This window comes from Equus caballus, chromosome X (genome assembly GCF_041296265.1).
Source record: "Equus caballus isolate H_3958 breed thoroughbred chromosome X, TB-T2T, whole genome shotgun sequence".
Taxonomy (NCBI): Eukaryota; Metazoa; Chordata; class Mammalia; order Perissodactyla; family Equidae; genus Equus; species Equus caballus.
The window spans coordinates 39,247,902-39,262,121 of NC_091715.1; the positions used below are offsets into that span (position 1 = coordinate 39,247,902).

Genomic DNA, 14,220 nt, shown 5'->3' on the forward strand with positions numbered 1-14,220 from the left:
ATCTCAGACCAAGCAAGGAGGACACCATTGCACACTCCAGACGTGCCAGAGCACTCGGCAGCTGAGGAGGGAAATACCTCACTGAGGCCCCTGGCAGACGCATAGGGCGGCTGTGCTTACCCACTGAGCACAGGTGGCTGTAGTTCTCCAGTGTCACATCCCGGTACAGTCGTCTCTGAGCAGGGTCCAAGTGCTGCCACTCCTCCCTGCTGAAGTCCACAGTCACATCCTCAAAAGACACTGAGACCTGTAACAACACAATCCTGTTCAAGGTGACACGGTCAGCACTGTGGGGTAGAGGGAAGATAAATGGGAAGTTGTTTTTAATGACTTTTACCATAATGTATCATGTAGGATTTTCACTCAGTACTCAGCTTTGTATTTTATTTTGTGAGAGAAAAAAACTCATTGAAGGATCGTGACATCCATTGTGTACTACATTCATTCAGTCAGTTATTTAGTCATTCTTTTTTAAAAAATGGGGGTTAACATAGGCTCTATTTAAGTTCTCTAGTTAATGTAGAAACAACATACAATACATTTACAGATTGGTTATGTGCCAGGCAATGGCAATATGGAATTGACTAAAATATAAAACAACTTAAAGACTTGGACACCCAACATAGGAAGACACAAAGGGGGCTAAGAGGCATTTGGAAGAACATACGGGGAGAAAGGCAAAACAATAAAGCCTTTAAAAGATATTAAAGAAAAAAATATAGGCGAATATCTTGATGATCTTGGATAGGGAAAATAATTCTCAAACGGAATGCTAAAAATATTAACTATTAAGAAAAAGATTGATAAGTCTGTCTGCAATAAAGTTTAAAACTTCTGTTCATTTCAAAAACAGCATTATAAGAGAAAAAAGGAAAGCCACAGAATGGAAGATATCTGCAATACACGTTACTGACAAAGGGCTCACATCCAGAGGATGTAAAGTACTCTTACAAATCAATAAGAAGAAAAAGAGACCACCTACTAGAAAAGTGGGCAAAGGATTTGAACAGGCATTTTACAACAGAGGAAATCCAAGGCGTCAATAAACACGTAAGGGCTTACACTCCTTAGAAACCAGAGAACGCAAATTCAAACCACAATGAGATACCACTACACAGCCCCTAGAACATCTTCAATGAAAAAGACTGACAATACAAAGTGTTGAAGAGAACATGGTGCAACGAGAACTCTCATATTGCTGATGGCGGTGTATGTGGGTACCACCATGTTGGAAAGCATTTTTGCTTTAACTGGTGATGTTGAAGCATGCATGCACCAGGACACAGTGCTTCCATTCATGGAAAGGCGTCCAACTGGAATATGTGCACATGTGTAACAGGAGGCATGTTCAAGAATATTTATAGCAGCATTATTCAAAATGTGTGTAAGAGTTCATGATAAAATAATTAAAAATAAATAGTAATTTTTTAAAAAATCAGTGTTCAACATAACAGTATCTACTATCTTTGTGGAAAATATTAAGGATTTTTTTTAGTTGCTTTATTTGCATAATCTCTAAGCATATGCCCCACCCACCTACCCACCCACAAACTAATCAAGACTAGTTTTCTGGCGAGGGAGATCTGGGGAGCCGGGGAGAGAACCGTGTGAATGTATTCCCTATTCAAAAACTTAAGTTAAAAATTACCAATGGGACCAAAATGGAATAGACATAGTTCTTATTTTTCCTGCTAAGTATAGCTAAAACCCCTGGATATTATATATAAAACAAAGAGAAGACAACGCTGTCAGCTGGAGAGAAGGAGGCGAACTGGCTAGGGACCTCGGAACCTGAAGAAGGAGAGAGCAGTGATTTCCCTAAGCTTTCCTTTTGCCCCATATATCTTAGACCGGGTGCTGGAGAAGCTGGCAACCCAGAATGCCAACTGGTGCAAGCAAAAACAGCCCCAAGAAAGCCTGCTCTTTCTAGCCAAAGTACCAGGAAAGGGGCGACGTAGCAAGAGAGAAAATTTTAAATTACTGCCCTACTTAAGCCAAGCATGGCAGAAAAAACTGTAGCCCTCACCGCTGTTCCCATCAGCAGAGGCTGAGGGGTGGGCCTAGATTTTCATCCCTGCCTGGGGGGAATGAGGCCCCTCCCCTCCAGTGTCAGTTTAAGCTATGTGGGGATCTTGGACTTCCACCCCCACCCAGTCAGGAGGCACCCTTCTGCCTCCCCACCAGCGTGGTGCCAGAGGCAGTCTGGTGGGGAGCCTGAAGTTCCACCCTGACCCAGCAGCCACAAGGTGCTCATCCCCCTCTGGGGTGTCAAAGGAGGCCAAGCAGGGAGCCTGAAATTCCGCCTCCACCTGGCAGTAAGGAGGAGAGTCTCCTTTCTAGTAGAACAGTGTTGGAGGAGGCCTGCTAAACACAAGATTTAAATAACATCCAGAGTCTCATAGTTCCCCAAATATCCAGCACATAATTGAAAATGAGGCATCATGCAAAGAAGCAGGAAAATCTCAACTGGAAGGAGAAAAGACAATCCACAAACACCAACACCAAGATGACAGTGATGTTGGGAGTATCTGACAAGAATTTTAAAGCAGCCACCATAAAAATGCTTCAATATATTTAAAAGAAATGCAAAAACAGAAAGTCTCAGCAAAGAAATAGAAGATCTAAAGAAGAACCAGATGGAAATTTTAGAACTGAAAAGTACAATAACCCAAATTTTAAAACTCAATGGATGGGGTCAACCCCAGAATAGAGAGGACAGAGGAAAGAATCAGAGAACTTGACGATAGAAAAGTAGAAATGATCCAGTTTGAACAACAGAAAGAAAATTGAAAAAAAAAATGAGCAGAGACTCAGGGACCTGTGAGACTATAACATTCGTGTTATAGAGACTATAACTCTGGCATTCGTGTCACCAGAGTCCCAGAAGGAGAGACGAAAGTGTGGGACTGAAAAAGTATTTGAAGAAATTATGGCTGGAAATTTCTCAAATTTGGCAGAAAAGATCAACCTAGAGATACAAGAAGCTGAGCAGACCTCAAAAGGACAAACCAAAGAAATCTACACCAAGGCACATTATAATCAAACTTGAGAAAACTAAAGACAAAGAAAAAAAATCTCGAAATTAGCAAGAGAGAAACGACACCTTACCTATAGGAGAAAAACAAAGTGACAGTGGATTTCTCATCAGAAATCATGGGGAAGAGAAGGAAGTGGCACGACATTTTTCAAGTGCTGAAAGAAAAGAACTATCAACCCTGAATTCCATATATGGCAAAATTATCCTTAAGAAATGAAGTGGTCTGGCCAATAAATACATGAAAAGATGCCTGACATTGTTAATTATCAGGGAAATGCAAATCAAAGTGAAGTATCTACAATGAGATACTACCTCACACCCACTAGGATGGCTAGAATCAAAAAGTCAGATAATAACAAGTGTTGGTGAGGACGTGGAGAAACTGGAAACTGTCATACAGTACTGGTGGGAATGTAAAATAGTGCGGCTGCTTTGGAAAACAACCTGGCAGTTCCTTAAATAATTAAACATGCAGTTACCATTTGACCCAGCAATTCCACTCCTGGATGTATGTATAATCAAGATCAATGAAAAGATATGTCCACAGAAAAACGTGTACACAAACGTTTATAGCAGCATTACTCATAATAGCCCAAAGGTGGCAACAACCCAAATGTACATCAGCTGACCAATGGATAAACAAAATGTAATATGTCTGCACAATGGAATATTATTCAGCCATAAAAAGAAATGAAATACTGATGCAAGCCACAACATGGCTATCTATCTGCCTATCTATGTACCTGGCTACCTGTCATACGGACTGGTGACTTCCTACTTTATTCAGTGGGTTATAATATATTACTATCATTATTTATTTTGCTACTCAAATTGTCCCAGATTTAGCTGGAGGGAGCTCCTTGAAAACATTATGCTGAGTGAAAAAAGGCAAACACAAAGACCACATATGGTGATTCCATTCATGTGAAGTGTCCAGACAGTGTGTTAGTGGTTGCTTCCAGTTGGGGGGGGCAGGGCGGTGGGGAGGGGGGATGTGGTGCTTAAAGGGTGTGGGGTTTCTTTCTGGGGTGATGAAAATGTTCTAAAATTGACTGTGGTGATGGTTGCACATATCCATAAATATACAAAAAACTATTGAATTGTACACTTTAAATGGGTAAATTGTATGGTGTGTGAATTCTATCTCAATAAAGCTGTTATTAAGAAAGAAGAAATGAAGGGGCAATCAAGCTATTCTCAGATGAAGGAAAACTGAAAAACTTTGTTGCCAGCAGGCCTATCCTAAAAGAATGACTAAAGGAAGTTCTCTAGACAGAAAGGAGATGATAAAAGAAGGAATCTTGGAACATCGGGAAAGAAGAAAAAATGGAAAGAGCAAAAATATAGGTAAATACAATAGACTCTCTTTCTCCTCCTGAGTTTTCTATGTTATGTTTGAAGGTCAAAGCAAGACATATAACATCGTCTGATGTGGCTCTCCATGTACTGGGCTCTAGTGTGCGGGATGTAACCACTGGGGGAAGCTGGGTAAAGGGTGACATGAGACCCCTCTGTACCATCTTTGCAACTGCCTGTAAATCTATAGTTATTTCAAAATAAAAAGTTTTAACAACCTACAATATTATCCTCAGAAAGACTGGAGTAGTGGACAAACCAAAAAAGGATGCTATTAAAAAGGAGCATTCACTTCTTCCCTATCTGCAGCCTACATACCTACCTACCTATCATACGGACCGGTGACTTCCTACTTTATTCAGTGGGTAACAATCTGTTACTATCGTTATTTATTTTGCTACTCAAATTGTTCCGGATTTGGCCAGAGGGAGCTCCTTCAAGGTGGCTCCTGTGTCCTTTTTTTTCCCTTTTTTAAAGATTGGCACCTGAGCTAACATCTGTTGCCAATCTTCTTTTTTTTTTTTCTTCTTCTCCCCAAAGCCCCCCAGTACATAGTTGTATATTCTAGTTGTGGGTCCTTCTAGCTGTGGCATTTGGGACGCCGCCTCAGTGTGGCTTGATGAGCGGTGCCACGTCCGCACCCAGGATCTGAACCAGCAAAACCCTGGGCCGCCAAAGCAGAGGGCATGAACTTAACCACTCAGCCACGGGGCCAGCCCCTCCTGTGTCCTTTTGACATGTCCCCATCTTGTGAGCACTTTGTTCCTTTCCAGGATCACTTCATACTTTCTCTGTTCTAACCCTGGAGTCAGTCATTTCTCCAAGAAGCTCTAGTTCCCATTAGTGACAAATGGCAAATCAAGGTGTGCTCATTGTGCCTGGCATGTCATAGTCCTTTCAGCATTAGAGCGAGGAATGTTTTTCCTTACAGTAAAATGCCAACTCATAAATGTAGAAGAAATGACGGAATTAGAGAAACAGCACAGCAATTAATTGTTACAGGCAAGAGTCGTCACTGGATGCCAAAATCAGTGGACAAGGGCATGAGAAATAGGATATCCACATAGTCTCAAAGTGTCTCCCCACAAAATAGTTATTAATTACAAAGGGAAAGATAGTAATTTTACAGTACCTGACAGATAACATCTTAGCCAGGTGATCAAAGTTAATATTATCAATAAAGGACAAATTGATATTGAATGCCTACTGACCCTGAGAAGAACAGAGCATCATTTCTGTGATGTCCCTGACAAAAATGAATGACCTGAATCTAATGCTTAATTAGATTGCCTCATAGGAAGCAAGAAACAAACCCAAACTGAGGGAGAGTCTTCCAAGTGGTCTGTGCCATGAAAGTCAAGGAAAGGCTAAGGAACAGTTTCTCCAGATTAAAGACTAAAGGGACGTGACAACTACACGCAACACAGGAACCTGGATTGGATCCTGGATCAGCAGAAATGCTATAAAGGATATTATTGTGACAACTGGGGGAACTGCATATTACATATTGTATATTAGGTAACTAAATAATAAACATTGTATATTAGATAACTAAATAAATAACATTGTATATTAGATAGTACTATAGCAATGTGAAATTTCTTATTTTGAAAATTGTAGTGTAGTTATGTAAGAGAATGTCCTTGTTCTTAAGAAATACATATCGGGGGGGCTGGCCCCGTGGCCGAGTGGTTAAGTTCGCGTGCTCCGCTGCAGGCAGCCCAGTGTTTCGTCGGTGCAAAACCTGGGCGCACACATGGCACTGCTCATCAAACCATGCTGAGGCAGCGTCCCACATGTCACAACTAGAAGGACCCACAACAAAGAATATACAACTATGTACCAGGGGGCTTTGGGGAGAAAAAGGAAAAAAAAATAAAATCCTTAAAAAAAAAAAAAAAAGAAATACACATCGGGGCAGGCCCGGTGGCGCAGTGGTTAAGTTCACACCTTCCGCTTCGCTGGCCCGGGGTTCGCCGGTTTGGATCCCGGGTGTGGACATGGCACGGCTTGGCAAGTCATGCTGTGGTAGGTGTCCCACATATAATAAAAAGTAGAGGAAGATGGGCATGGATGTTAGCTCAGTGCCAGTCTTCCTCAGCAAAAAGAGGAGGATTGGCAGCAGATGTTAGCTCAGGGCTAATCTTCCTCAAAAAAAAAAAAAAAAAAAAAAGAAATACACATCGAAGTATTTAAGAGTAAAGGAGAATTACGTCTGCAAATTACTCTCAAATGGTTCAGAAAATAAAGTTTTAAATATATCTGTGTGTATACACATACACACACATACATACATACATAAATTGAGAAAAGAATGAGAGCAAATCTGGCAAAATGTTAACAATTGGTGATTTTGGATGAAGGGCATATATAGTTCTTTGCACTATTCTTTTAACTTCTCTTTAATTTTGAAATTATTTCAAAAGAATCAAAAGTTTCAAAAGAAGCAAAGTTTTCAAACTCTTCGTAGAAAATATAGGTGAATATTCGTTTAGGCCTTGGGATGGGTGAGGATTTCCTAAACAAGACAGAAAATGCACTAAGCATCAAAGAAAAGAACTGAGGATTCGACTGTGAGGCAATGAGGAACCTTTCTTCATCAAAAGGCCCTTTGGCCTCTGGGGGCCCTGGCCGTCCCCCGCGTCCAGGGTTGCAGAGGAAGCCAGGAACTCACAGTACCGGCTCCACCCCCAGCAGCCCCCGGGCAGATCTGCCAGCACTGGGCCACGTCCTGGCACTTCACCCTCCAGCTCTCTTGAGCACAGCCCCGAGGGTTGCTGAGAGCAGGACCTCCACCTGTGCCCCTGGCAACACACCTGACCTGTCCCCCCTCACCACCCAAGGGTGTCATCCAGGGAGAGCCCTGGGGTCAGACTCGAGGGAAGCTCTCATTCTGTCTGCCCATCCTCCTGCCTCTCTTGCTGGTTACCCCAGGACAGAACAGCAGGGGGCGGGGGAGGAGTGGCTATTTACAGAAGAATGAAAATATTCTGACATTGTTAAACATTTTAACAAGTGCTGCTGCTACCTGTTAGCTGGCAGCCCAAGCTGGTGGGCAAAAGACCACCCTCTCTGTCTCTCCCTCCCTGGGAGTCACTAAGGCCACATTCACGACCATGCCAGGCTTTATGAGCATTAACAGATACAAAGTACACTGCCCACGCATGCCCCTTTTTGATCCCTTTCCCCAACAAAATGGAGGCTTTCTGGCACCTGGCCGCCTGGCCGCCTGGCTGGGTGGGCATCTGTGCGGTGCTGGAGGGGACTTTGGAGCTAGAGATTTAGGTACAAAGTTGCTAACACGGACCCCCCCCCCCCCCCCCCCCCCCCCCCCCCAGATTCCGGCCTCACCCGCCACAAACGAAAAGGTTTGATTTCTGGGCCATTTCTGCCCCGGAGGATGGCATGTCCCCTACTACCACCGGGGCCCCTACAAGGACCTCCTCATCCTAAGTGATGATTCCCCACTCCAGCTCCTCACAGCTCTCCAGCGAACACACAGCGACATCTCCCGTCAGGGTCATCTCAGTCCCAGCACATTATGAGCTCTCACCCTCGGGCGTGCTGGGCGGCCCATTCTGTCCCTGGCCATCTGCTGTGTGGTACTCTGCAGTGGCCTTGGGGCTCAGTGATCCCACTTCAGAGTTGCTCTCACTCCTGCCCCAGCACATCTGCTTCACCTCCTGTGATCTGATCTTGCCCTTGCACACCCTAGGCTGGCTGAAAGCGTGCAGCGAGTGCTTGGCTCACTGTGCCCTCACCCGGGGCCAGATCCCCAGCCTGTCTGCATGGCCCCCCTCGACTGGGTGTGCCCTGGTCTCTCCTGCTCCCTCTGGCTGCTCCCTATCCCTCTGTCTGTCCCTGTTCCCTCCGACTGTGCCCCTGCGCTCCTCCCGCTGGCTTTCCCTGCCTACCCTGCCCTCTCCTGTCTCCTGGCTTCTTCCTGCTCCCTCTGCTGGTCCTTGTTCCCTCTACATGGTCCCCATCTGACTCTTCCTGGTCCCTCTCTGTTTACTGTTCCCTCTAAACATTTCTTGTTCCTTCTGAGTGTTCCCTGGTCTCTTTCTGATGGCCCTGTTATTGTTTCCTCTGATTGTCCCTGGGTCCCTCGAACTGTTCCATGCCTCCTGTTTCTTCTTCCCTGACTGATCTCTGGTGCTCCTGTCGTGTGTTCCCTTCAACAGTTGTCCCTCTAGCTGATCCTTAGTCTGGGGCACCGTTCTTCTGATGGTGCCCTCGTCCACCTGGCTGTTCCTTGGTCCTGTTGAGCCTTTCTCGTTCCTTCTAGTTGACACAGACTGACTGCCCTTTGAGTCCTCTGGCTGCTCTCTGGTCCCAATTCTTCCCTGCCCCTTGGGCAGTCCTGGCACGCATTTCTAATACGCTCTCAGCTGAGGCTCCTGTGTCTGGTCCACGGACCACACTTTGTGGAGCGCTGGTCTACCTGGCTCCTAGCCTAGGCTCTTGACCACCAAAGCAGACTACTTCTGTGGGCTCTCTGCCACAGCTGGATCCTGTACTTTCACTTTTCCATCACTTACATCATGTCTATTGGCGGGTTCCACTGGTTGCTTCCTGGGCAGGGTGACCAACCGTCCCAGTTTGCCCAGGACTTTTCCTGTTTTAGTCCCACAGCCCAGGAAACCCATGTCCCCCTATCCCAGGGAACTCTGGCTGTTCCCAGCCTCTCCCTGGCTTCTGCAACTGTCTCTTAACCCCAGTGCCCGCTGCACGGGGCCTTTGGCTGCTAACTAGCTTCAGGAATGGATACCCTGGCTCTTCTCTAGTCCCTCTGGCTGCTCCCTGCTCAGTCAGGCTGCTATCCAACACCAGACACACTTTTAATGCCCACTTGGCTGTTCCCTAGTTCTCTGGTTAGTCCCTGGGACCTCTAGTGGACACCTAGTGTCCAGCACAGCTTTGCTCTTCCCTGACTTCAGCGACTGTTCCTGTTCCATGTGGCCCTGGTGCCCTCGGCTACTCCTCAGCCCCGGAGGCCCTCCTCTGTCTCTCCAGCTGGGCTGTGGGTCCGTCCCTTCCCTGCCCCGCTAAGTCCTCCACAGCCTCAGCAGCTGGGCCCCGCCTCCTCTGGCTGTTGCCGGCTCTCAGGCTCATCTTTCCCATTTCTCCCCTTTTCTTGTTTCCCGGGACCTCTGCCTTTCCCCATCCCCTCAGATTCTCCTCCAAACCCTAGTGCCTCGTGAAGTTGCTTGTCCTGCACAACACCAAACCTTTTTGCTTTTTCCGTTTTGGCCGTCTTCTGTTTCCTTATCCTTCTGGATGGTCCCTGTTCCCTCTAGCTGCTCTCTGACTCCTCTATCTCCTGGTCCCGCCTCTTATTTCGAGGTCCCTCTGGTTGTGTTCCAACTCTCTGGCTCTTCCTCGCTCCCCACTCTTACCACTTCTCCAGCCCTGACCACTGTTTCTTGGTCTCTCTGCTGCTCCCTGGCCACTGGCTTGTATTTCCCGTTTCCTCTATTTGTTCCACTGTGCTCCCCACCTGTCCCCTGGGTCCCTTGGCTGTCCTTCATTTCCACTAAGTGCACCATAGCCCCGCCAGCTGTTCCCTGTGACTATTCCCTGTCCCTCTTTCTCTTATTGACCCCTCTGCCTGTTTTCCAGCTTTAGTCACTATTTCCTGGTCCACCTGGCTGCTCCCCACTCCTGGGGACATTTTTATTGGTTCTTTGGTACCTCTGCCCATTCCCTGCTCCTTGACATTTAACGAAAAACCAAGAATGTAACCAATAAATAAATGAATAAATAAAATTCACCAGGGTCTTAGCCATTTCCATCTCTTCTTGCAAGTAGGCAGAGATTTATGGTTGGGAAGGAAGACTTGAGTGCAGAAATGTGCCTTGAAGCGCCCAGAATCATTCATCTAGAAATTCCCACATAGTGGCCAGGCAAGAGGTCATGTGCAAAACGACTGAGGAGGACCACATTGCCGTGGCCCCAACCTGTGGGTCTGTGACTGATATGATGGAGCAGAGTCTAGACCAAGGGCAATTTTCCAGAGTGAAAGTGCACTGCTGTTAGGCAGCAATTCATTAACCATTCAATGCCCCTAGACCGTTGACTCAAAATAGAATTTCAGTGACTTGGGCCAAAGGATTTAGGTGTAGGAATTCCACCACAGCAGTTGTTTGTTTTCTTTTAAGATTGGCACCTGAGCGAACATCTGTTGCCAATCTTTTTTTTTCTTTTTCTTCTTCTTCTTGCCAAAGCCCCAGTACATAGTTGTATATTTCAGTTGTAGGTCCTTCTAGTTCTTCTATGTGGGACACCACCTCAGCATGGCCTGATGGGTGGTGCTAGGTCCACACCCAGGATCTGAACTGGTGAAACCCTGGGCTGCCGAAGTGGAGCACACAAACTTAACCACTCAGCCATGGGGCTGGTCCCTCACCAGAGCAGTTTTAATCACAACATAAAACTTGAAACCCCCTAAATGTACATATAATGGATTGGTCAAATAAATTATAGTTCATCAACAGGATACAATGCTATGCATCATGTGTGTATGAAGAAAAATATTTATTGCCTAGAAAATTATGTTAAATTGCCAAATTAAAAAGGAGACAACTGAGCCAGCCCTGATGGCCTAGCGGTTAAAGTTCAGTGCACTCTGCTTTCTCAGCCCAGATTTGGTTCCTGGGCATGGAATCATACCACTTGTCTGTCAGTAGCCATGCTGTGGTGATGGCCCACATAGAAGAACCTACAACTATACACAACTATGTACTGGGGCTTTGGGGGGCAAAAACGGAAGAAAAAGGAGGAAGATTGGCAACAGATGTTAGCTTAGAGCAAATCTTCCCCTGAAAAAGAAAAAAAGAAAAAAACCAAATACTGTGATTCCATTTTTAAACTTGAGCTAGATAATATATATATGTATGATATGTACATACACTCATAGCCCCACATACGTGCATGCATGCACATTCAAAGGAAGGAAATATAGCTAAATGTTAACAATGGTTAACTTTGGGTACTGCTGGAATTACAAGTAATGCTTTAGTCTCTTCTATTTGCTTATCTGCATTTTCTAAAATTTTATTGTGAAATAACGAAATTATGAAATAATAAAAATCAAAATAATTTTGGGGCTGGCTCTGTGGCCGAGTGGTTAAGTTCGTGCGCTCTGCTGCAGGCGGCCCAGTGTTTCGTCGGTTCGGATCCTGGGCGTGGACATGGTACTGCTCATCAAGCCACGCTGAGGCAGCGTCCCACATGCCACAACTAGAAGGACCCACAACGAAGAATATACAACTATGTGCTGGGGGACTTCGGGGAGAAAAAGGAAAAAAATAAAATCTTTAAAAAAATCAAAATAATTTTTAAAAGTGTAATATTATGTTAATGACCACATGGCCCTGAGTCCTTGTGACAATCAGCCTGTCGCCAGAGGTGACAGCATCCACAGGAAGGTCAGAAGGAGGGAGCTGTCGAGCAGGGTCTGGCTCTCTCATCGTCTTCCTCTGTTTACAGAATCTCGAGGGGAATTTTCAGTGGGAAACTTGGTCTTGGCTGTAGTGTGGTGAGGGTGGGGGACACACTCAGAAGACCTGGTTCCACTCCACTGCTGTCACTCACGATCTGGGTGGCGGGGCAAGTCTTGTCCCTTCTCAGGCCATTTTATTCATCTTCGAAAGGAGGAGGAAGAATTAGAAGGGCCCTAGAGACTGTGGTCACTCTACTACCCTGCCATCCTCTCAGTTCCAGAGAAAAGGATTCTTCTGCCCTAGACCAAGACAGAGGAGGAGTCAGCGAACCCCCAGAGAGCAGGGGAAAGGAGGTCTGCTGAGGATTGGCTGAGCGTCTGCAAAGAGCCAATGGAGAGTGCAGGGTCTGTGCTGGGAGTCAGTGGGCAGCATCTCTCTGGTTAGGGCCGGTGGCCGCTCCCACCTCAACTGCACCCACAAACACCCTGCAGGGAGCTGCATTCCCCTCCCCCAGGTGTGGGGCTGACCCTCCCATCCCACCTTTCCTCCATCAGCTGCATCACATTTTCCACTGAAACACACAGGGCTCCGGATGTTGGACACCAGCCACGTGGTGCTCACTCAGCAGGAGGATGATTTGTCTCAGGGGCAGCCTGTCTGGAATATGTTGCTCCCTGTGAGCCACCTGCCCTGCCCTGAGGCCTTGGTGACAGGTCTGGGTCATCTCCTCACTGAATGAGCTCCTGCCCCCAGAGACCTCTCCCTTCTCACCTTACACAAGCTGCCATGTTTCTCTGCAGCCAGGGCTGAGGACCACTGGGGAGAGCTCCGGTTAGCTGGCATGTTCCCACCGGGCCTCAGCCCTCCGGCTCTCTTGTTGACAACTCCGCTCTTCCCAGAAGCTTGAAGCCAGGCGGGCACCTGTGGACTCAGCCAGAGCTGCTGGGGCCAGAAGGAAGATCCTGCAGCCTTCACTATGGGGTCTGGCCCAGGGACTCCGCAGAGGCACCAAGAAACCCTGGAAAGACAGTGTCCACATGGTCAGTCACTCCACATTCACTCCATGAACATTTCCTGGGAGCACCAAGGGCTGGCTCTCCGTGCTGGATACTACAGAAGAGAAAAGTTCAGTAAAACCAACACCGAGTATTAGCATAGAATATGGGAAAAGCTCATGAGATTTGGTGTAAAATGAACGAGGGTTAGAATAGCTCTTCTACATTCTAGCTGGAATCTGGGGAAGTCACTTTCGTCTGAGTTTCCTCATCTTAAGATTGAGGATGAAAATACCCACCTCCTAGGATTGTTAAGAGTTAAATGAAGTGATGCTTCTAAAGCACTCACTCGCACTTGGCACCTGGAGCACATGCCATTAATATTAAATCTTGCCAGTATTACGTGGTGCAAGGCATATTTTATTAGGGGCTCATTTAATTTTCACACTCATCTTGTGAACCAGGTATTACTATTATTATTATTCCCATTTGCCATCAGATAGTGCTGTTCAGAAATACTAGGAAATTTTCCCCAAGATCCCCAGATTAGGGGGGAGGACAGAGATTCAAACTCAGGTATGCCTGGCTCCAAAGTGCATTTTTGTAACTATTGTGCCATATGGTGTTCTATTTATGGCAGAGTCACAATAAACATTATTTCTGTTTCTTGCTGCCTTCAAAGTGCTTTGGTTGAGGGGTGACCTTGTCACATGTGCATAAACCAATCTTCTGTATAATTCAGTGTACATTCTGGACAACTTATACAGTCCGCTCTCTTCTGCCAAAGATGAAAAAGTAAACTCATCTGCCCCTCCCCTCAATTCCATCTGGGCCCTTGAAAACCAGCATGTCTGCACAGGCTTCGAAATCACTAACCAACACTACTTGACAAAAACTGTGTCCCAAATGGTGCTGTCAACTGGTTTCCATAGGCTCCTCAAATAATCACCACACACCCTCAAAAGAAAACCAGCCATTGGTCTGCTCAATGCTCCTGGTGGGCCAAACCTGCCCTCCTATAGGACCACATAACTCACAGCCCATATACAGAATCAGTGACTCCCAATAATAGACCTTCTGGTCCATCACATCCCAACTCACACAGTCCTGCCATTATGGATGTCCACAGGTACCAATCAATGACTCCTATAAGACCCCCAAAACTGACTCCCAGAGACTTGTGATCCCAGGTTTGCAATTGATCATTCACCACCTCAGTGTCCCAATCAATAACTCTCATGACCAATCAGTGACTTCAGATACTTACATCTCCAATTCTTACAAAACCTCAAGAATTTCTACAGAGGTCCCAATCACTTATCCACAGACGTCTCCAATTATTTTCCTCTAAGGATCCCCCAAGACTGTCACTCACTGCTCCAATATG

The 14,220-nt window shown here is 46.0% G+C and overlaps 1 protein-coding gene across 3 annotated transcripts in view; it reads right to left on the reverse strand.

Annotated features, from left to right (window-relative positions):
- The window catches only part of ZNF41 (zinc finger protein 41), a 55,454-nt gene that overhangs the window by 15,025 nt on the left and 26,209 nt on the right, over nt 1-14,220 (reverse strand). For 2 of the 3 annotated variants that reach the window (XM_005614095.4, XM_070258598.1), the window contains exons 2-3: nt 12,610-12,856; nt 121-247 (exon numbers count right to left, since the gene is read on the reverse strand). In XM_005614095.4, the coding sequence (XP_005614152.2) occupies nt 121-247; nt 12,610-12,681 (199 nt within the window). In that variant the 5' untranslated portion in view covers nt 12,682-12,856. Of the gene's footprint in view, nt 1-120; nt 264-12,609; nt 12,857-14,220 lie in introns of all 3 variants that reach the window. The other variant, XM_070258599.1, reaches the window with a different exon arrangement.